A 21,800-nucleotide genomic window follows, 5' to 3' on the forward strand; every position below is an offset into this window, starting at 1 on the left:
ATAGGAATGTAATCAAACAAATATTGACACCATGCCAAAGAAGGACAGCCGACTAAAGGCTTACCAAAGAGGTAGATGTTAAGGAGGGACTTGAAGGACGATTGAGACGAGAGGTTTAGTATGGGCATTCCAGAGTGTGGTGTTTAGACAGCTGAAGACACAGCCGTCAATGATAGGAGGAAGGGTGGGGACTGCCTAAGCCCTGAATGACAGAGATCTATGTGAAATGCTCACACATTTACCGCTAGATTTTTACTATTCCTGTATCTGAATGTATTCGGTCACCTGGTTGCCCGAAGGTGAAAATCAGTCAAGAATGAGTGCACTTCAGAATGATAGACTGCATCATTTTCCATTCAATTTAAATCTATGGACAGAACATGAGGTCTAGACCTTCGCTCGTCAGCACCCGATTCTCTTCCATGTGCACAGGAAAGACAATGGGCGGGATTCTCCGTCCTGCTGCGCCAGATTTCTGCTGCGGCATGCCGTCGGGAATCTCCGTTTCGCCGGCTGGCCAATGGGGTTTCCCATTGTGGGGCAGCTCCACACTGTCGGAAACCCTCCGGGCTGCCGGCAAAACAGGAAATCAGTCCAATGAGTTCTGGGTATAGGAATGGGAAAACAACACCATCAGTTCGAAGAACCATCAAACGTTCAACTCAGTTACATGCAACTCTGTTGTACAGAACCTTTCCACATTGTAGCTTTGATGAATTATAAATAGTTATGAATGAATCCGGACCCTGGTTTAGCCTGTATAAAAGTGTTGTCATTCTTATCACCATTTGGATTGAAAGAATACACATTGGGCATCCAGAGTAATTTACAATGACAGGTCAGTTGTTATAGCTGGGCTATGCTACCTCTCTCTGGTAAGAGTAAAAGATCTGGGTTCAGCTTGTAAGTCTGCTTATGGAGGCAGTGAGCAGAAAAGGATGTTGGGAGCAAAAAGCTAATCTGTAACATGCCCTTTCAGAAAATAATCCAATCTTTTTTTCTCTCCTAGGTCCAAATTGATCTTTAAGCATCCTGACATGTCAGATTTGGGAACGTACTCTGTGGCAGTATCAGACACTGATGGCATCTCTTCCAGCTATGCCTTAGAAAAGGAAGGTATGCATCCTTTCAGACATCCAGTCAGGGTGAAGGTTGTATATGGGTGGGCCTCTCGATCAACAGGCTAAGAAAAAACTCAGTTCCACAAAACATATGCATAAATAGCCTATATAGCCCAGTAGAAATGTCAACGGGCCAATCATTCTCAACTTTCATTCCTCAAGATGTGTGTCTGGGGAGATTTTCTGTGCTTGCTGGGAATTCTGTCAATCACGGCGTTACAAGGAGGGTAGTCAGGTTGTGGTCCACTGCACCTTCTGGTGGCTCACCTTGACAATACAGATGACCTTATCCTCAAAATAAGGGAAGAGATCTTGAACTTCAGGAGCGGACACACTTGAAGCCCACTGTCTCCCACCTGCTGGTAAGGCAGGCTGACTGGAATTTCAGTCCCACGGTATTGAATAATTATTGTAGCAATTTGTCCTGGTCACCTCGGCAATCGATACATCAAGGTCAGAGTTCATAAAGGACATTTTGGTTGGAAGCCTGCAAATTAAATAACAGAATCCTCCCTCCCAGAGTTTCTTTATTATCCATGCAATACTTAATGCCCAGATGGGAAAAAAATGAGAAATTTGTCCTCTAGAATGTTAGCAGTTCATTGGGTTTGATTATTAAATCTCACAAAAATGTCACAAAATTAAAACCATCTGTCTTCTATTTTACAGAATTGGAACGCTTGATGGCTTTGAGCCACGAGATCAGGCATCCGAGTGAGTATCGCTGAAATTTCACTGGCATATTTACTGTGAAAAATTATATAGCGGTGCTTCCGTTATTCATTCTCCCAGTTATCCATTGGATTTTCTCAAGGAAATGTTTTGATGTTTACATTCTTTAAGACTAGGTATAGTGCACTATAAAACGTTTGCTTCCCTAAATGAATTTGCCACCAAGTCTTGAATTGATTCAAGAGGAGCAGCATGTAAACACAAACTGGATGTGGCTACATTAAAATGCACTGGAATTCGGTATGGGGGAATAGGGTGAGTCAATTAGCCAGCTCAGTATCCGCCTACTTGCGTATATATATAAGAAACGTATGCCGAATACGATCTTTTCCTCTTGAAAGTGGAGCACACATCCATTCTGGGACAGATTTTCCACTGGGACATTGGGCAGGATAACAGCAGGAAATAAGGAACATTCAGATGGCAAGGCCTGCCACCACATTTTCACCATTGGATCTAGGCAAGCTGCTTCATTTTACAGTCTCTACCAACCCCTGAGGGTGCTAGGATAGAGATGGTGATCCCTAGACAATGGTAGTAGGCACCTTTTATCCTTTTATGAAAGAAAAGAATCTGGTCCATGGGACCCAAATGTCATGAAAATGAAGGTCCCAACATAGCTGAGGCAGGGAGAAAGTTCTGCTGTTCCCTCATCAGGGTTCTTCCACTGCTTTCAAACTCCCAACCAGCTTTTTAAGTGTTTAAGCACCGGCAGTATTTTATGAATGGGTAACCCCAGGCTCCTGCTTCGCTCCAGAGATCTTTCCAGAGATTCCACAATGAGCCTGCTCGGTATGGAAGATTAGCTCTGACCCAGGAAAACGAAGCTCACTTACAGTGGACCAATAGTGATGGGCCAAACACGTGTTCTGTTGCTATTCCTGATTGGTCTAAATACCAAATTCAAATTCATGAAACAGCAACAATATTACAGTGGAACAATAAGGAAATCCCGCAGGGAACATCCAGCATTAAGAATTAATAACAACAAAAGCAATCGACATCCGATTGACCTCAACATTTTCTGACTAACAGAAATTAATCAATTGGCTTCAGGCTGTGTCTATTCAAAGCGAATACCTTACAAGAACAGGTTGTAAACAGCTCTACTTCATCGGGGCAATAAGCATTGTGCGCGACATAGAACAAAAGCTCCTAAAATAAAAGCAAATTATTGCAGATGCTGGAATCTGAAACGAAAGAGAAAATGCTGGAAAATCTCAGCAGGTCAGGCAGCATCTGTAAGGAGAGAAAAGAGTTAATGTTTCGAGTCCAATGACTCTTTGACAAAAGCTCAGGAATGATTATGTTGCAAGTCTGGAGGTACTGCACATTGTGCACTTATCACCATTTACACCATTCCCCTGGGTTCTGCACAGATTTTCCACTAATGCTAAATTATCTGGGGAACCCTTGTGAAAGTTTCTAAACATCCAAACTAAATTCCAGTGATTTTTTGTTTGTTGATTACAGTGACTGTACAATTCAAAGCAACTCTTACTACTCTTTCCTCTCAGCAATTCCATTGAAAAACGAATTATCCTATGAGGTTTTCGACAGAGGTCAAGTTCGTTTTTGGGTTCAAGCTGAGAGTGTATCACCCAACGCTACTTGCAAATTCATTGTCAATGACATGGAGCTGGCAGACAGCAAGGTAATGACTCTCTTCAACACAAAGTACCTAAAAGGGGTGGGATGAAAAGTGGCTGCTGCAGAAAGCTCCAAGGGATGGCAATGTGTGCCACAAAAAGCATTGCCTATCTGCATTTCAATATACTGTGTTCTCAGTAAAAATCGATATTGCTGGTAATGTGCAGGATGATGGGCCATTGGAGAAAGAGAAATCTGACTTTTACCTGAGGACACACTAACAGCTCTTATAGATGTGTACTAATTTGCTGTGGCACGGTAGCACAGTGGTTAGCATTGTCGCTTCATAGTTCCAGGGTCCCAGGTTCGATTCCCAGCTTGGGTCACTGTTTGTGCAGAGTCTGCACTTTCTCCCTGTGGCTGGGCAGGTTTTCTCTGGGTGCTCCGGTTTCCTCCCACAGTACAAAGATGTGCAGGTTAGGTGGATTGGCTATGCTAAATTGCCCTTGGTGTTCAAAAAGGTCAGGTGGTGTTACTGGGTTAGATGGATAGGGTGGCGGTGTGGGCTTAGTGCTCCTTCTAAGGGCTGGTGCAGACTCGATGGGCCTCCTTCTGTACTGTAAATTCTATGATTCTATGCTGGCCGTGGCGTTTCCACTGATTCATGACATATCTTAACGCTAGTGATGTGCAAATTAGCTTGAGCAGACACTCAAGAAAAACAAAAACGATTCTCAAAAGTAACACAATTTTGGGAGCACAATTTGTGGCTGGATTGCTGAATTTGCAAAAAGTGGAAACTTTGCCCTGTGTCTTTCCAGAATCTCCAGATTGTCTTTCAAATTTCCTTCAGGAATTTTCTTATTCGCTATGTTGATCATAGAATCATAGAATTTACAGTGCAGAAGGAGGCCATTCGGCCCATCGAGTCTGCACCGGCTCCAGGAAAGAGCACCCTACCCAAGGTTAACACCTTCACCCTATCCCCATAACCCAGTAACCCCACCCAACACTAAGGGCAATTTTGGACACTGAGGGCAATTTTATCAAGTCCAATCCACCTAACTTGCACATCTTTGGACTGTGGGAGGAAACCCACGCACACACTGGGAGGATGTGCAGACTCCGCACAGACAGTGACCCAAGCCGGAATCGAACCTGGGACCCTGGAGCTGTGAAGCGATTGTGCTACCCACAAGGCTACCGTGCTGCCCAAGTGTTGAATCCGTGTTTACCGCATAATTCCAACAGAAATGCACATTTGGGAACTCATTGAATGAATTTCACAACGAGCAAGCGATGAATGTATGGGTGGTATGTTTCTTTCTTATGGCCTGTTTGTTTCTCAAACTAATTTGCTCCTTGGTCAAGGTTTGTCCCCCTTACTTGCTGACGCTGTTGCTTAACCAAGAGGGCAGACTGGCATCCAACTCCTAAGTCTTTGCTACTGATTCTTTTCTTATTGACCATTAAACATTTGAACCTTTTTGACGATACTGCCCTCACTCAATAGCAGACGTGACCCCTGCTCAGTATCTCTCCCCTACACAGCCTGGCTGAGATCAGACACTCACCTCACAGGAAGGAATTTTCTTGCGGAAATATGCATCGTTCCAAGGAACTTGCTTAAAGATAGAATATTTCTCCAGAAGCACTTTAGCCTGTGACAAAAAATGGAGGTTAATGAATAAACACCTATACAAGCTTCTGCCACGCATTCCGCATTCAAACAGAAAGCAAAATTTAAAGTGTATGGAAAATGATAGGGAATGAGACAAGAGTTGGCCCAGGCTTGATGGGCCAAATGGACTTCAATGGAAAAATAAATTGGGCTTTCTGGACAAAAGGCTGCTAATTCACTGTCACCCGCATTTCAAAATGAATTTCTATCCCGTATTCTTTATTTTGTTTGACTATAAAGCACAATGATGACCCTCCGATCCAGGTTTCCCCCCTCTCTTTCAATTCTTTGCAAATTATTCCACCCCCCTCCCCTCATTCTTTTCCTCTGTCATCTTTTGCACCTTCCACAATTCCAGTTTTATGCTGGCAGGAGGTGCACAAGAGATGATCAGCTTCTGATTCGCTTAGCATCGGTTGTGGGGAAGCTCCTGTCCTCCATTCAGCATCTCTGCATGAGGCCTTGCAACCTAAAAATCATGGGTAGGAGGCCTACGACCCCACAACACATTGATACTCCAGCATATCATGCCATTGGCCCACCTTGTGCGAATGAATGAGTGGAGTGTAAGGGTCCACTTCTTAGTCAGAGTCTCATTCATGATCGGGTTTTTGGTCAGCCAGTTGAGCAGTGCATCTGCACATAGCAACATGAGCAGGTCATTCAGACCCTTGAGTTTACTCCACCATTCGTGGATAATCAATACCTCAACTTAATTTACTGAACTTGTCTCCATATCCCTTGGCAACTTTGCCTAAAAACAATCTATGACTGTTAGGCCAGGATTTTCACCCCCAAGATGGGCGCACAAGGTCTGGATATTTCCCAGTTTGGCACATCCACTTCCAGAGAAACAGCGTTGAATGACCAGGTTTTTTCCTGACAGGTAAGGTGGGTGGGTGCATGCTGAAGCCGTGCCTGCTGCCCACGAAGCAACACTGAATTGCTGGATGCCGAGGCAGGCTGTTTATAGGTCCACCTCAGTGCGCTGGGACTAAAATAAAAGCAGTTAGGCCCTTTGGCCCTCACACCCACTCTCCATGACTCATTTATGCTAACCTATGCCCCCATTCACGTCTCCATGGCCTCTCGTACTCCCATGCATCTGGTGACCCTCTACCCACCCCATGAACCCTAATACCCTAAATGCCAACTATTGACCCCCATACCATCCATGCCAACCCATGAATTCCCACTAACCAGACTGTACCCTTATACTCTCCATGCCAGTAGACCCAGTATCCGGTATGGGTAGACCTAAGGAGCCATGCTGAGGTGAAATAAATAAAGTTCCAAATATCAATTACACATTTCATTATATAAAAGCACTCTCATTGATAAACCATTTAAATCCCATAATATACTTAATCCAGTATAAAAACAAATATTCATATTTATATCACACATCCGAAGCAGCTAAGTAAATTCTAAATTCTCCCAAGTTCCTGATATTGGTTTATAAACAGCTTTAATTTGTCAATTTGTTTTGTCATCATCAAATAGTAATAATACTACAATGATAACCCCTAGGTTTATATCAACAAGCTGTTGTTAGAATTGCAAGCACCAATGTTTATTCAACTCCGAGACACAGCAGGTTTTTTTAAAATTAAAGAGCAAGGGATTTAAATAACTTAACAGGTTGACAGTTCCAGACACCTTATCCAACTTTAATGCACATTCACATTGGCTAAAGCTTGCAAGTCACACATTGCGGGAAACTGTCCTCGCTCCAATGAAAACTCAGCACTGAGTTCAAATGGCTCTGCTGGATTTGTGTTTCTCCCATCATGAATCACATCACACTCCCTTCCTTCCCCCCTCCCCCCACCACTGGCGAAAATAGGTCCTGTCAGAAATAACGACGGCTACCAGCACCATTTTGGGTGAGGTGTGGATTCTCCATGACTGTGAAATTCTGGGCCCTTTTAAGGAGATACATTTCTCAGCTGCTACAGAAAGTTGATTGTCCTTAATACATTTGAGCACAAGTAAACATGATACTATGACAAATTTCACTTGATTTTCTTCACAGGATCACAAGATTACATTTGATAAGTCGACTGGTATGATTGAGATGGTGATGGAACAGTTTACAAGTAAGAATGAAGGAACTTACACTGTCCAAATCGAGGATGGGAGGGCCAAAAACCAGTCATCACTGGTTTTTATTGGGGAGGGTAAGTGTGCTTTTACCCCAGTGATCCATTCAACTTATTTACACCCAGCATCAGAGCAGCTGGACAGTTTCTTTAGCTGAAGATGTTTTCCTATTGTCCTTTGTAGCATTTAAGGCTGCCCTGGCAGAAGCGGAGTTCCAGAGAAAAGAATTCCTGAGAAAGCAAGGTAAGATATAAGTGGCCTTGAGCTCCTATACAATTAACCCTCTTTTGTTTTTTTTAAATTAATTTGAAATCTTCTGGAATGGCTCCTGTTGCATGCTAATGTGGTTCAATATTGCATTTTAATAAAGTACTTCAGCTGCTATTTTCAAGAAAATGTGGGTTAATATCTCGTTACTATGGGGTAAAGAAGAATTTCATATAAAAGTATTATACTGGTTGCAAATAATATTTCAAAAGGCAACATCACTGCATTTTCTAGTTCTACTTAGTTGCTTTTATCTTTCCCTCACTCTACAATAATAGGAAATGTTTCCTTTCTTGCTTGCAGTTCCTCACTCTCTATTGCTTCCTCCTTCCCGTGCCATCTACCCTCCATCTCGCCCTCCTCTCCACACCCTCCCTCGTTGCCACCACCCAAGACTGATGAGTTGTTGTATGGAGTTTTACAGGTTACCATTGCTTTAATTCAACCAATTTTGTTTCCTCTCCAGGGCCTCATTTTGCAGAGTACTTGCATTGGCATGTGACCGAGGATTGCGAAGTTGAGCTGAAATGCAAGGTAGAGAATGTCACCAAATGTTGGATGAACTGTATTGCTATGACCAAAATGGGTAGTGTGGGGTTGTCCCGAGATTGACAAATGTTAAGCAGTAGTCGTAAAGAAATTCATACATTACTACCATCAGAGATCTGTGATGCTTCATTACATTTCACAGACATGACGCTTTTGCTCATCTGCCTCAAACAGAGCTGAGCAAGATAGAGCATGATACAAATGACCATATGTATAAGATGGCCCTCAATTAAAGTTGTGTTAGTGTTATTCACGCTTTGCACTTGTTCTGGATCCTGCCCAGCATCAACATCCCTGCTCTCCCGGCATCTTAATTTACTGAGGGAAGTCAGGGTGGAAAAAGTAGAAGCTCTGGTCGCAACTACCTTATCATCCTTAGATATGAGAGTGGTGTCAGAATACTGGAGGATTGCAACTTTTAGATTCCTGTTCAGAAAAGGAGAAAGGGATAAACCTGATAAATACAGGCAAGTTGACCTCATGTTGGAGACAAAATTATATGCCACTGAAAAAAAAAAACAGGCATTTAAAAATGTTAGTCAACAGCGATTTGTTAAAAGCAAATTATATCTAACGAGTTTAATTCAGTTCTTCAATGAAATAATGTACAGGGGGTTGATAAAGGTAGTGTGGATGAGATTGAATTTATGGACTTTAAAAAGGCATTGAATAAAGTAACACATAATGGACTTGTTAGCAAGGTTAAAGTCTATGAAATATAAGGGACAGTAGCAGCTAAGGGCCAGAGAGCAGAAACTAGTTGTGAACAATTGTTTGTCAGACAGGAGAAAAATATATGTTGATGCCCCCAAGCCTTGGATAGAGGGGGAATAGTTTTTAAGTTTGCAGATGGCACAAAGCTTGAAATAAAGTAATCTGCGAAGGTTAGGAATAGACTTCAGGAGGACCTAGACAGACTGGTGAAATAGATACACATAGTAGATTAAATTTAATGGAGAGAAATGTATGGGTGTGATGGTGTCCTTGATGCGTGTGCAGAGGAGCACTGACAGGCTGGGTGCAGCAAAGTGACATATTGGCTTTCTGCGCATGTCTGGATGTGTGCATGGACAGATAGGTATCGGTGGTCATTTTTCACATCCACCTTGCGTTGACAGGAGACAGTTTAAAAAGTTATTTTAGGGATTTTAAATGGTGTTACTCAAAGGTGGTGGAAAGATTATGCTCGCTTTTTTATGATAATCTCATAATTAATCAAACTTCAGCAAGTTACAACCCATATTTATATGCAGGAAAATTGTTCAAGCAAATTTGGTTTGAAAGAGAAAAATAGCTTTAATCCCAGAAGGGAAACTTGAAACAATTACCCTCAACTCTATTTTGTGATTTGTATAGTATGAGGAGAGAATGATAGCCCTGACACTTTGTCATGATTTGAATAAAGTAAATATTTATTAAGAAACAGAAAAATAACAATAAAGCAAACTAGAAGTACACTTAACTAAGACACCTTTCCTTCACGCTCATTGGGGATAACCTCAAGATGGCGCCGGAGCATAGGGATTTTCTGCGAGCTCTCTCACACAGATCCTCTTCTTGCATCTGCTATCATGTACGGAATGATCTGTTTGAGCTGCACGCAGAACAATACTTTTCTTCGTACCTCAATACACGTGGCAATAAACCAATCCAATCCAATTCTTGGATCTCTTCTTTTGAAATCTTAATGACCTATTCAAATCTATTCATGTTCAGTCCCCATTACTACTAAATTGCCTGAGGTAAACACCTGTTTGCAATGTTGCTAGACTCATTAACATATCAAATTCTCCAGTTCCATTCACACAGCCACTCTGTCCCTTCCCTAATTATCTTACATATTTCCACAGTTGTAAAATATATAACCAGAATCCATAGAATCCCTACCATGCAGAAGGAGGCCATTCGGCCAACTATTCTACACTGACCCTCTGCAAACACACCCCACCTAAGCCCACTCCCCCGTCCTAACCCCGCAACACCACCTAGCCTGCACATCTTTGGACATTAAGAGACAACATTATCAGAAACAATATATTCCAATTTCTTGGATTTCCATGGCAAAGCAAACTAAACAGGAGTCAAGCTTGACAAAGGTTGACAGAAGCACGACTCTTCAACGCCACAAAAATTATCCCCAGTCTTTCACCTTCCACCCTCCATAAACTTCAACCCATCCAAATCTCTGCTGCCTGTATCCAAACGCACGTCAAGTTCCATTCACCTATGACCCTTGCGCTGGTTCCTGGACCAGCAAAGCCATTAATTTCAAATTCCCATCCTCATGTAGAAATCCCTCCATGGTCTCATTGCTCCCTACCTCTATAACCTCCTCCAGCCTAGAACCCTCCAAGATCTCTTCATTCTTCCAATTCTGATCTCTTGTACATCCCCAATTTCCAAGCTCATCTTGTTGATCATGCCTTCAGCTGTCTACGGCAACATTCCCAGCATAAACCTCTCCTCTTCTCTATCTTCCTTATTGATGATTCTTAAAACTTACCTCTTTGACCAAGCTTAGCTAGTAGCTCTTTGTGGCTCAGTGCCAAACCTATTCTGAATACGGAGTGCCCCATAACCTTCTGCTATGATAATGGAGCAGGAGTCGGCAACCTTTTCAAACCAAAGAGCCAAACTACATCAAAATTGAGAAAAGGTGGTCAACAAAGGGCAAGTATAACGGAAAATGTACAATTTAAATAATATTGGTAACAGAAACAGACAATGCTAGTAAACCTCAGCCGGTCTGGCAGCATCTGTGGAGAGAGAAATAGAGTTAAAGGCCGAGATTTACCGGCTGTTCACACCAGTAGGAAGTTCCGGTCCCACGTAGCGCACGGGTTTCCCGGCGATGGGACGTGCTGTCATCGGGAAATCCTGTTGACACGGCGGGAACAGTAAATCCCGCTGGCGGGCCACCTCCTCTGCCAAATGGGTTGGTCAGTAAATCCAACTCCATGTTTTGAGTCCATATGTCTCTTCAGAGTTAAAATTTTATTTTATTTTAATATTATTGATAATGGACATGATGATTAATAGTAGCATCAATGAAACATTGAGGGAGACTTGAACTCCACCAATAGCTCAGATACAAACACAGCCAGCTTCTGCAATTCAAGGCTGTTATTTGGATGCTCTCTCTGAAGGTGAATCATAAAACATTTGTAATCTTTCAAAATGTCCCTTCTTGGACTATATTTGAACTCTCAAACCTCTTCTCACCCACTGTATTTAAACTCTCGGATCTCTCCTCTTTTGCTCTGTATTTCAGACCTCTCCTCTCTCTCGCTATATTTGAACTGTCCACTCCTCTGTTGTTGAATTCTCGGACCTCTCCTCTCTCGCTCAGGTTTTGAACTTTTGGACCTCTCCCCTTTAACCCTGTATTTAGTTTTAAAAGTTGCAGGTATTTTGGGGACAACAAAAGAGCCATATTTGGCTTCTGAGCCAGTTAGCCAACCCCTGTGCTATATAAGTCCATGTTGCTGCTGTAAATCTTAATGGTTAAAGCGACAAACCAGTTGTAGTGTCAATAAATTTCTGGGATTTCTGCCTGTCTTCCAACTGTCATCAATAAATATGGAAGAACAAGGATAATAATCCTCGAAAATCATTTTTTTTTTAAGTATTAAAGACATTGAACTTAGCTGAAAGAGTACAGAACCAAAACTTGCACGTTTTGGGAAATGTTCCAACTTTTCAAGTTGGCAACTTTTTTCCCTCTCACCCACGCCGAGAAAATCAATACACAGAATGCATGAAATTTATTGATGGCCACGTCATTTTTGGTTGAATGACCAATATAGAAAAATATCTTGGAAGTTCATCATTGCAATTCTGTTGACCTACAGTCCCGCCTGTTAATTCAAGTGCTTTATTTCAATTGTGTGCTACAGGTGGCAAATACAAAGAAGGAAACTGTGTTCGGTTGGTATAAAGATTTTGTAACAGTTGTCCCCGAGGAACCACCTAACCCTCAGACAGGAGACAGCAAGCTGCGTATTCCTGAGGTAAAGTGTATTATCAAACAGTGTGGCACAAAAAGAATGTTGTGTAAAGTCTGAGTAATTTCACGAATAACGTGTTATAAACCAGGCAGAATATGGGCTGGGATTCTCCCCCACCCGGCGGGGGGGGGGGGGGGGGGGGGGTCCCGGCGTGTCGGAGTGATGTGAACCACTCTGGCGTCGGGCCCCCGCACCTTTAGAGGCCAAGCCCTCACATTGAGGGTCGAGGCCCATGCCGGAGTGGTCCCCGCTCCGCCGGCTTGCGTGAACGGCCTTTGGCGCCACGCCATCCGGGGCCGAAAGGACTTCGCTGGCCGGCGTAAGTCCGAGCATGCGCCGGGGCGTCAGCGTCTGCTGACGTCATCCTGGTACATGCGCAGGGGAGGGGGTCTCTTCTGCCTCTGCCATGGTGAAGACCATGGCGAAGGCAAAAGAAAAAGAGTGCCCCCATGACACAGGCCCGCCCGCCGATCGGTGGGCCCTGATCACGGGCCAGGCCACCGTGGGGGCACCCCCCGGGGTCAGATCGCCCCGCACCCCCCCCCCCCCCCAACGCCCCGGCGCCCAGCCGCGCCGCCAAATCCGCTGGTCAGGTAGGTGGTTTAATCCACACCTGCGGGAGCGGCTTGTCAGCGGCGGCACTTCGACCCATCGCGGGCCGGAGAATCGTTGCGGGGGCCCGCCAACCGGCGCGATTCCCGCCCCTGCTGAATCCCGGGTGACGGAGAATTCGGGACACGGTGGGGGCGGGATTGACGCCGGCCCCGGGCGATTCTCCGACCCGGTGGGGAGTCGGAGAATCCCACCCAAGGTTTCATGCTAATTTACTTTATTGAAATCAATTATTGGCATCTTTACTTATGGAAAGAATTCATAGCAAACTTATAACGGAACGATCACGAGCTGCATTTTCTGTACATCCATAGGGCTTGTTTTTGGAAGGGAGGACAAGTAAAATAGGGCGGGTGCTTCTGGGGGTGGGGGACCAACCATCCCACCTCCCTAACATTTTGCCCCATATCCATATTAGGTATATCTTTTTGTGTTACTAAAATATCTGTAATTGCTGAATTATTTTTCACAGTTAATGAGAAACTAAAAATAGAGCATTCACCCATCAAAAAGTAACTCGGCAGTTGTGTTTTTCCTCTGCAGTCGTAGTTTCAATAAAAGTAAAAGAGGAATTGACTACAGCTTGGATGGCAAAAGAAAGTCTCCATGCATTTCTATGACACCATTTGTAGGATTTCAGAATGTGGACTTCAGAAGTCTGATATTGGGGCAGAATGCAAATGCTGGCTCAGCACTTGCTGGAAACAGGACTTACTTAGCAATTTTCCTGGCGACAGCCTCCTGATTGGCACATAGTCCAATTTAAGAAAGCGATTGGGCTGACCCAATCAGGAGAGGCGGGTATTGTTAAGTCAGTTCGGGGATTGATGTGCTTCAAAATGGAGGTAAGTGTTAAAAAAAAATTAAAGGGCTTGAGCAGGTGGAATTCTCTGAATGACCCATTGGGACTCCAGCATGGCCTTCATTGTCTGAGGCCTCCTCTTTGGAGGATACAATTTCAATTGCCTCCTACAACGTGGCAGGGTTGATGCCTTCAGGAAGTCATCAGCCTTCCTGTTTGATGGAGTGGTGGGGGGAGGGGGGTAGGTTGTGGGAGGCTGGGATGGCATGGTGATGCTCCACTTCCCAAAAAATGCCAGTGGGCAGAAAATTGCCTTTAATATGATATTTAATTAATTGAATTGGCTGACCATTTCCATTTGCATCCGTATCCGGACCTATAGTTGGGAATCCTCCTCGTCGTTGTGTTGAAGAACTGTCCTAATTGCTATCCTGCCTCCCAGCTCCAGAACCAGAAAAGTCTTGCTCACTGAACCAGAAGTTGAAAACTGCCACCTGTCATATCATTCTTTACTTCAATAATTAAAATTTGAGTTTAGGCGAAACATTAATTTCTTGGTATCTGTAACATGTTAAACTGGACAGACACGATTACTCATTAAACCAATTAGAGATCGGATTTAGTCCCCTTTAGACTCACTCATGTCGGTCCAGGGGGGTGGGTGAGAGGGTGGACCTCCAATCCTGGCTACAGCAGTGATCAGCATCCTGAGGGTTACCATTGACCAGAAACTGAACTGGACTAGTCAAAGGCTAAGATTACGACGAGTAACTTACCTCCTGACTCCCCAAAGCCTGTCCACCACTACAAGGCACAAGTCAGGAATGTGATGGAATACTCCCCTGTTGGCTGGATGAGTGCAGTTCCAACAACACTCCAGAAGCTCCAACGCCATCCAGGACAAAACAGCCCACTTGATTGCTACCCCTTCCACAACCATTCACACCCTCAACCACCAACGCACAGTAGCAGCAATGTGTACCATGGACAAATGCACTGCAGGAACTTACCGAGGTTAAGGCACCACCATCCAAACCCACCATCTAGAACGACAAGAGAACAGCGCCGAGGTCCCAGGTTCGATCCCGGCTCTGGGTCACTGACCGTGTGGAGTTTGAACATTCTCCCCATGTTTGCGTGGGTTTCGCCCCCACAACCCAAAGATGTGCAAGTTCGGTGGATTGAACATGCTAAATTGCCCCTTAATTGGAAAAAAATGAATTGGGTACTCTAATTTTATTTTTATAAAAGTAAATAAATAGAAGGACAAGGGTGGCAGACACATGGGAACACCACCACCTGGAGGTTCCCCTCCAAGTCACTCACCACCCTGACTTGGGAATATACCATCAGTCCTTCACTGACGCTGGGTCAAAATCCTGGAACTCACTTCCTAACAGCACTGTGGGTTTACCTACACCACATGGACTGCAGAGGTTTAAGAAGGCAACCCAGCACCATCTTTTCAATAGGAATTAGGGATGAGCAACAAATGCTGGCGCTGCCAACGAAGCCCAGATTCCTCAAAAATGTATTTTTTTTTAAAAAAAGGATCTGCATCACATCCCTGCAGCAGACAGGCAAGCGTAGGAGAAGGTGGTCAAAGAGGGGAGAAAAGCAAAATGCTGGAAATCTGAAATAAAAGCAGAACATGCTGGATATACCCAGCAGGTCTGGCAGGACCTGTGGAGAGAGAAACAGAGTTAATGTTTTGAGTCCATTGATAATGACGGTTCTGGAGAAGGGTCACTGGACTCGAAATGTTAATTCTGTTCCTCTCTTCACAGATGCTGCCAGACCTGCTGAGTTGATATAGCATTTTCTGTTTTCAATATCAAAGAGAGGACAATCTATATTTATGGCATTAGCTGTTATATTCAAGTAGTTTTGTAAAAGGGTCTTGGGTCTTTCATTGGGTTAGTGAGTGTGCTATTTGCGTGGGATAGTGATCGGTTGGGCTGTCAGCCGGGTCAGGTCGGGGATAGTGGAACAGGGAGATAATCAGATTGGAGGGTACCCATGTCGAGTCAGTGGCCAGTCAGATTAAAGGGGGTTGTTGGGTCAGGTTAGGGGTGATGGGAAGCTCGGTATGGTGCTTAGTTATGTTGGCTAATCTCTGAGTTAGACCAGGTATTAACCAGCGTAACATTTCCAGGTAAATATCCAGGTAAGTCCTGCGTATCCGGACTGATTCTCGGACACTGAGCCCAGTGTCGGAGATATTTGCAGAAGATCCTGGACAGCAGAAATCAACCCATTGGAAGTTTAAACCTCCGGGATAAATACAACATATCTATCTGTGTGTTAGGACTTGCTCAGTATCCTGAAACACATTTCCCGACTAAAAGTCAGATTCCGACAATACAGAGGCCTAACATCAACTGGTCAAAAGACCTGATCCCAAGTGCTGCCACACATGGACCTAGTGTCTCCCCAGAATGACGTTTCAAGAATAACTTCTCCACTTTCCTATGTCCTCTGCAGAGAGATGCCCCCCTCTCCGATGGAGAATGATGGAGTGAGGATTGAAGCTATATTTGTTAACTGCTTGGTGTCAGTGTTACTGCTGCCATCTCCCCTGTAACACTGCAGCATTGCGTAAAGTTGTCTGCAGTTTCTAATAAAAGAATCTCTTTTATTTTTAGTTCTCTAAAAAGGACATGGGCGAGTATAAGATGACACTGAAAGATGACAAAGGGCAGGATATCACAGTCCTAGAGGTGGCTGGCAAAGGTACATATATATCAGTTTGTTTGACATCATCAAGTAGATCTTTTTGATTTTGGGCTTCTGGTCCAGCATTGGTGGCCCAGTAAGGAAAACCTAATTCACTTAGTGTGGATCAGTTCCCTCCCCATGTTAAGAGCATGCTGGAGCCGGAGCATGAGGAGGAGGGCAGTAATTGCATCTCCGTTCATTTCTCCAGTTGATTTACATCCACACTAGAACTGTTACCTGGGTATAAAGGAGCAGGAACCGGCTCTATTTGTGGAAACAGCAAGTAAAGTAAACCATATTTCTTTTACTTAAGATTTCAACCTTTATCAGTGTAGTTTTGCTCATGATTCTGCAATAAGCCCTGCCAGCAGCTCGGGTTCATAGGCAGTGGTACAACCTCAGAAAATGACCTCTTTAGTCTTTAAACTTTACACAAAACTTTGAGGGATGAATTTGTGAATTGTGAGGAGGATAAGTTTTAAACTAGACAGAGGCAGGCTGCTGAGCTGGGTGGACAAGTGGCAGAGGAGGTTTGATGCAGGGAAGTGTAAATTGATTCATTTTGGTGGGAAGAATGGAATGAGGCAAGATAAAATAAATGGTACAATTCTAAAGTCGGTGCAAGAGGAAAAGGGTATATGTGCACAAACCATTGAATGTGGCAGGTGGAGAGGATGGTTAGTAAATTAGACGGGATTCTGGGCTTTTTAACATGGGTGTAGGATGCAAAAACAAAGAAGTTACGATAAACCTGTAGAAAACCCTGGTTCCAGTTTGGAAGGAGTTTTGCATGCAGGTCTGAGCAAGTATGTAGGCATTAGGGTGCAAAAAAGATTCACCAAAATGGTTTGAAACTTGAGCAGCTTTATTTATGCATATCACAGGAATCCCGAGAAGGATTCAAAAAGAAAGGTTTAATCAACAAGCCAAAGCAAATCAGCAAAACGGCAGGGAGTACAACTAGTCCCAGCCGGGGCCAGCTGAAGATGCTGGTTCCCTGTCTGGCCAGCTGTTATCAGTGGGGCTGAACGAGCCCCGATGCTCGATTTCGGCCCCTTATCAGGAGGGCTCTTTTTCCACGGGGGGGGGGGGGGGGGGGGTTCAATCCCCGTGGGTCTCATGGGAGTTATTACAATGTAGGTGGATTGGACAAGCTGGGACTCTTTTCCTTGGAGAAGAGGAGATTGAGTGGAAATTTGTTTCGGGGTGATCAAAATAATGAGGAGGTTGTACAGAGTGGATAGGGAGAAATGGTTCCCATTAGTGAACAAATTGAGAACTGGAGATCACCGATTTAAGGTGACTGATAGAATAAGCAATGAGGGGAAAAAATGTTTTTGCGTATCAGGTGGTTGGGAATTTGAATGCACTGCTTGAGAGTTTGGTGGAGGCAGCTGCAATTTTGGCTTTCAAAAGAGATATGGATCTTTATGTGAGGTGGAAACGTTTGCAAGACTACTGGGGAAAAGGTCGGGCAGTAGCAATAGATGAATTGCTCTTGCAGAGAGCTGACACAGACATTGGCGATCATTCTGTGTGGCTATGGTTCTGTGATTTTATGTGCTCTTCATGTCGGGACATTGGCCATGGGACGTTATGGTGAAGTGAATGTTTGCGAATGAACAGTTAACGTTTAACTAAACAGGCTACTGCCTCAGTAAACAAGTAATGAATTTCATACAATCGTGCTAAACATTCACAAAGTATAATAAACTAAAAAAATGGATTATGTTCTCTATTTCAGTGTATGAAGAAATTGTCCAGGAAATTAGCAAAATCAGTGGTAAGTGACTATATTTTCAATTTGGATCTTGTGGTGCTCCATATTAGTGATTTTTAGATCCTTAACTTCCTCAGAGTGGCAATCTCCGTCAACTTACTTAAATAAAGCGAGGTGTGCCCGACGAGTTTGTTGAAGTCTTTTTATTCAGCAACAACATTGCCTACACCAGACCCGGTTACACCTCACCGGGTCCGCTCACCTTTCTCATCAGCTGTACAGTGCCCAAGCTTTTATACAGTTCCAATGTGTATGGGAAACAATCATCTGCAGCTGGATGAATCCCCTGCAGGTTCTTACTGTCGCCATATTGGATGGACTTGCCCTTGTTGAAGTTCCAAATCCGCTGTCGCGCCCAGCCTTCCTCTCTCAGACTGGGTGAGACAGGAGCAGCGAAGCGTGTCCTTGGCTGCAATGGCGTGGAGTAACTGGGGTGCAGGGAAGAAAGAAATGCTCTCTTTTTACAACTCTAAAGGGGGGGGGGTGAGGATTGGGAGAAGCAGGGATTAGGTCACAAGGGTGGGGTCAGGAGAGTTTGGGTGGGTTGGATTGGACTGGGAGGTGCTGAGCTTGGGGGAGGGGGAGGTCCGAGGTGGGCGGTTGGGTTAGGAAGAGGGGGCTGCTGTGTCAGACAGGGAGTGGGGGTAACATTGGGTCAGGTCGCGAGGGTGAGGAGGTCGGGCCTGGTGGGGGGGGCGATCAGGTATGACAATGGGAGGGGGGGGTGGGAAGGGGGATGCAGGAGGCGGGGGTTGGGCCAGGACTGTGGGTTGGGAGTTGGTATCGGACAGGACCGGGATGGCTAGGGAGTTGGGTCGGGGGTGGGCATGGTGTAGAGAATCCGTTGGAGTAGGTTATGTGTGCGTGAGGCTCAGTCTGGATGTTTAACTAGTTAGAAATGATTTTTTTCCATCTATCTCTTTCAGAGTAACCATCTGGGTAAAACTGGCAGAACCATTTGAAGTTAATGATTTAAATCGCTTTTGCTGGATGGTTCCCAGCTCAGCGCAATTGTCAGAGGGAGTTAGCGCTTCAGGGCCATTCCAGGGAAACCCTTCCTCATGGGAACTTCCTAGAGGGATTCCCCGGTGCATCATTGGATTACCCCCAAATGCGACACTGGGGAGCCAGAATACATTAATTACGTGTCAATGCAGTGCCTACATGAGCTTGCGTTTATTGCCACCAGAAGTAGCTCTTGCATTTTGTGAATTCTGTGCGGTCTATCACTATTTATTCTAAAGCCAATCCGTGATAATGAACAAAACCAAATTATTCCAGGTACCTTAATATTTAAAAACGGGACAGTCCCCCCAGCAAGCTAAACATTTTTGATACTCGTTATTTTACTTTGCACAATGTTTCACATGAGCTGAAGGAAATACCGAATCTTAATGTATGTGTGCGTGTACTAGTTTTAAGTTGTGTTTACCTTTCAGGACTGTCTGCTTCTGAACTGAGGATAAAATGCACTCCAGAAGGAATCAGGCTTCAGTCCTTCTTGAAGTACTACATGGAGGATATGAAGGTTTTCTGGTATCACAAGTACGTAAAACTGTAATTACAGTGGAATAGTACATTAATGGCGTGTTCAGGAAGTAAGTGCTTAACACTGTATTGTGACGATGCAGGCATGTTGCCCTCAGCTCTTCACCACCTGATCAGTTGAATCATTCGAAAATCCAAAACGAATTTCCTGATTAATAATGGATTATAACCATTTCTGTTCTATACATTTTTTTATATATTGCCTAATGTTTAAGACCAACTTGTTGAGAAAGATATGAATTCTGTATTTAAAGTATTAACTCTATATGAAAGAGTTTGATTTTTAACCAAACATGTGGGGCTGGATTCTCCGCTTCTGAGCCCGTGCGGAGGATCTGTAGTGTTTTACGTGACACAAATCGGCGCTGCCCCCTCGCCGATCTGGCGACCGGTAAGGGGCTAGCAGCTGCGCCACGTTAAATACCCGGGTTCCACGATATAAACGGCTGGAGGATTGCCAGGTCCATGGTCCTGCAGTGGCCGCACCGTAAAACGTGGCACCGGCCGTGTGTGGACTCGACCTGGCAGATAGTGCTCTCCTGGCCACACTCTGCTCCCCCCACCCCGGCCAGCAGCACAGCTCCCGCCTGACTGTGGCGGCACTGGACACACTCTGCAGCCGCCACCCCGGGTTCCCGGCCGCCGAGACCACACGTCAACCACACGGTTGGGAACTCGGCCCATCGGCGGAGGGACTTCAGGTGGCGCGCGGAGGCTGTCCCAATGGTGTGCGGCGTGCATCGCAATGACGCCTTTTCAGAGGGTGCGGAGCATACGAAACCTGCGTCAAACAGGCGCCGCCCCCGATTTTGGCGTCAAAAGGGATTCTCGGCCCGATTGTTGATTATAAAATCGGCGTCGGGGAACGGAGAATCCTGCCCGGGGAACTTTTAAAGGCTTTGTAGAAATTCCACAACGGTGCTGATGTGGTTAGACTTGAAGCTTTCTGACTTGTTTGGACCACCGTATGTCTTGCATCCCATTCAGCTTCTGTTGCAGGTTCCTTTTTTCCCTCCCGGAGTGATTTCTTAGCAGCAGATTTATCATTGCTGTCCACACAACTGTGCTGCGATGCTTTCAGCACATGTAGTATCAGGAATATCATTTCCTCTGCTATGTCAGTCAGGCAGCATTTCCTTTTGCACACTTGTGGTTGGAGATAGGCATTTTCCCTCGCATATGGATATCACCCTGCATTGTTTGACCTACGAACTGGCGAGGTTACTGAGATGTGGCTGCCACCCATGTAGCCACAGATGAGAGCAGTGTGAGTATTGAGGACCAGGTGCAGTAATCTATCCAGCCATGAAGGGGGATGTGGCTGTCTCCTGCAGGAAAGACTACTTCCGACACACACCCCACCCATTAGACCCATAGAGGGAGAGAAGGTGCACTTTAATTTGGAAGAATATATATTTTTTGCCACACAATTGACTTTTATATTTAACTTATTGGATCCATTTTCCTAAAGAAAATTCAGACATTAAACCATGCTTTTGTAAAGAAAGCAATCATCCATTCTATACAAGAGAAAAAAAAATTGACATCAGGATAAAACACCTTTGGTTCATGCAAGAGTGAGAATTACTTTAACAACTGAAGTTCACAGGATTAAAGAGACAGTGGAAGTATGGATATGACTTTGATTAAGAGACAAAGAGTGACGGTGAACAACAAGGTTGAGGGGTGACCTGATAGAGGTCTACAAGATTATGAGGGGCATGGATAGAGTGGTTGGGCAAGCACTCTTTCCCAGGGTAAAGGCGTCAGTTACCAGGAGGCATTGGTTTAAGGTCTGTAGGGCAAAGTTTAGAGGAGATGTGCAAGGCAGATTTTTTTACACAAAGGGTGGTGAGTGCCTGGAATGCATTGCCATGAGAGGTTGTGGAAGCAGATACATTAATGGCGTTCAAAAAGCAACTTGACAAATACATGGATAGAATGGGTGTCGAGGGGTAGAGCACAAGGAAGTGCTGAGGGTTTTGTCAAGGTTAGCATCATGACTGGTACAAACTTGGAGGGCCAAAGGGCCTGTTCCTGTGCTGTATTGTTCTTTGTGAATGATAATCTTTCAGATTATCACACTTCTCACACCCATCAGTCACCCCCTGGAAGACTCACTCATCCTCGCCCAAGTCATGTGTACCCTGTGCACCACCTTGAACTGAATATAGCTTATCCTCGCACAAGAGGACGTTGAGTTCACCTGCCTCATCGCCTCACTCCAGAGTGCCCATCCTACTTCCCTCCACAACTCCTATTCCCAATTGCGCTTTAACCTCACCACCAG

General features: G+C 44.7%; 1 protein-coding gene across 1 annotated transcript in view; it reads left to right on the top strand.

Moving 5' to 3' along the window:
* myom2b (myomesin 2b) overlaps nt 1-21,800 on the top strand; it is a 141,864-nt gene that overhangs the window by 104,672 nt on the left and 15,392 nt on the right. Inside the window, exons 23-32 of the mRNA XM_038800416.1 lie at nt 1,010-1,116; nt 1,791-1,835; nt 3,371-3,507; nt 7,160-7,304; nt 7,411-7,470; nt 7,961-8,028; nt 11,940-12,053; nt 16,110-16,197; nt 17,927-17,965; nt 19,402-19,507. Coding sequence (XP_038656344.1) covers nt 1,010-1,116; nt 1,791-1,835; nt 3,371-3,507; nt 7,160-7,304; nt 7,411-7,470; nt 7,961-8,028; nt 11,940-12,053; nt 16,110-16,197; nt 17,927-17,965; nt 19,402-19,507 — 909 coding nt within the window. The remainder of the gene's footprint in view (nt 1-1,009; nt 1,117-1,790; nt 1,836-3,370; nt 3,508-7,159; nt 7,305-7,410; nt 7,471-7,960; nt 8,029-11,939; nt 12,054-16,109; nt 16,198-17,926; nt 17,966-19,401; nt 19,508-21,800) is intronic.

This window comes from Scyliorhinus canicula, chromosome 6 (genome assembly GCF_902713615.1).
Source record: "Scyliorhinus canicula chromosome 6, sScyCan1.1, whole genome shotgun sequence".
Classification (NCBI taxonomy): Eukaryota; Metazoa; Chordata; class Chondrichthyes; order Carcharhiniformes; family Scyliorhinidae; genus Scyliorhinus; species Scyliorhinus canicula.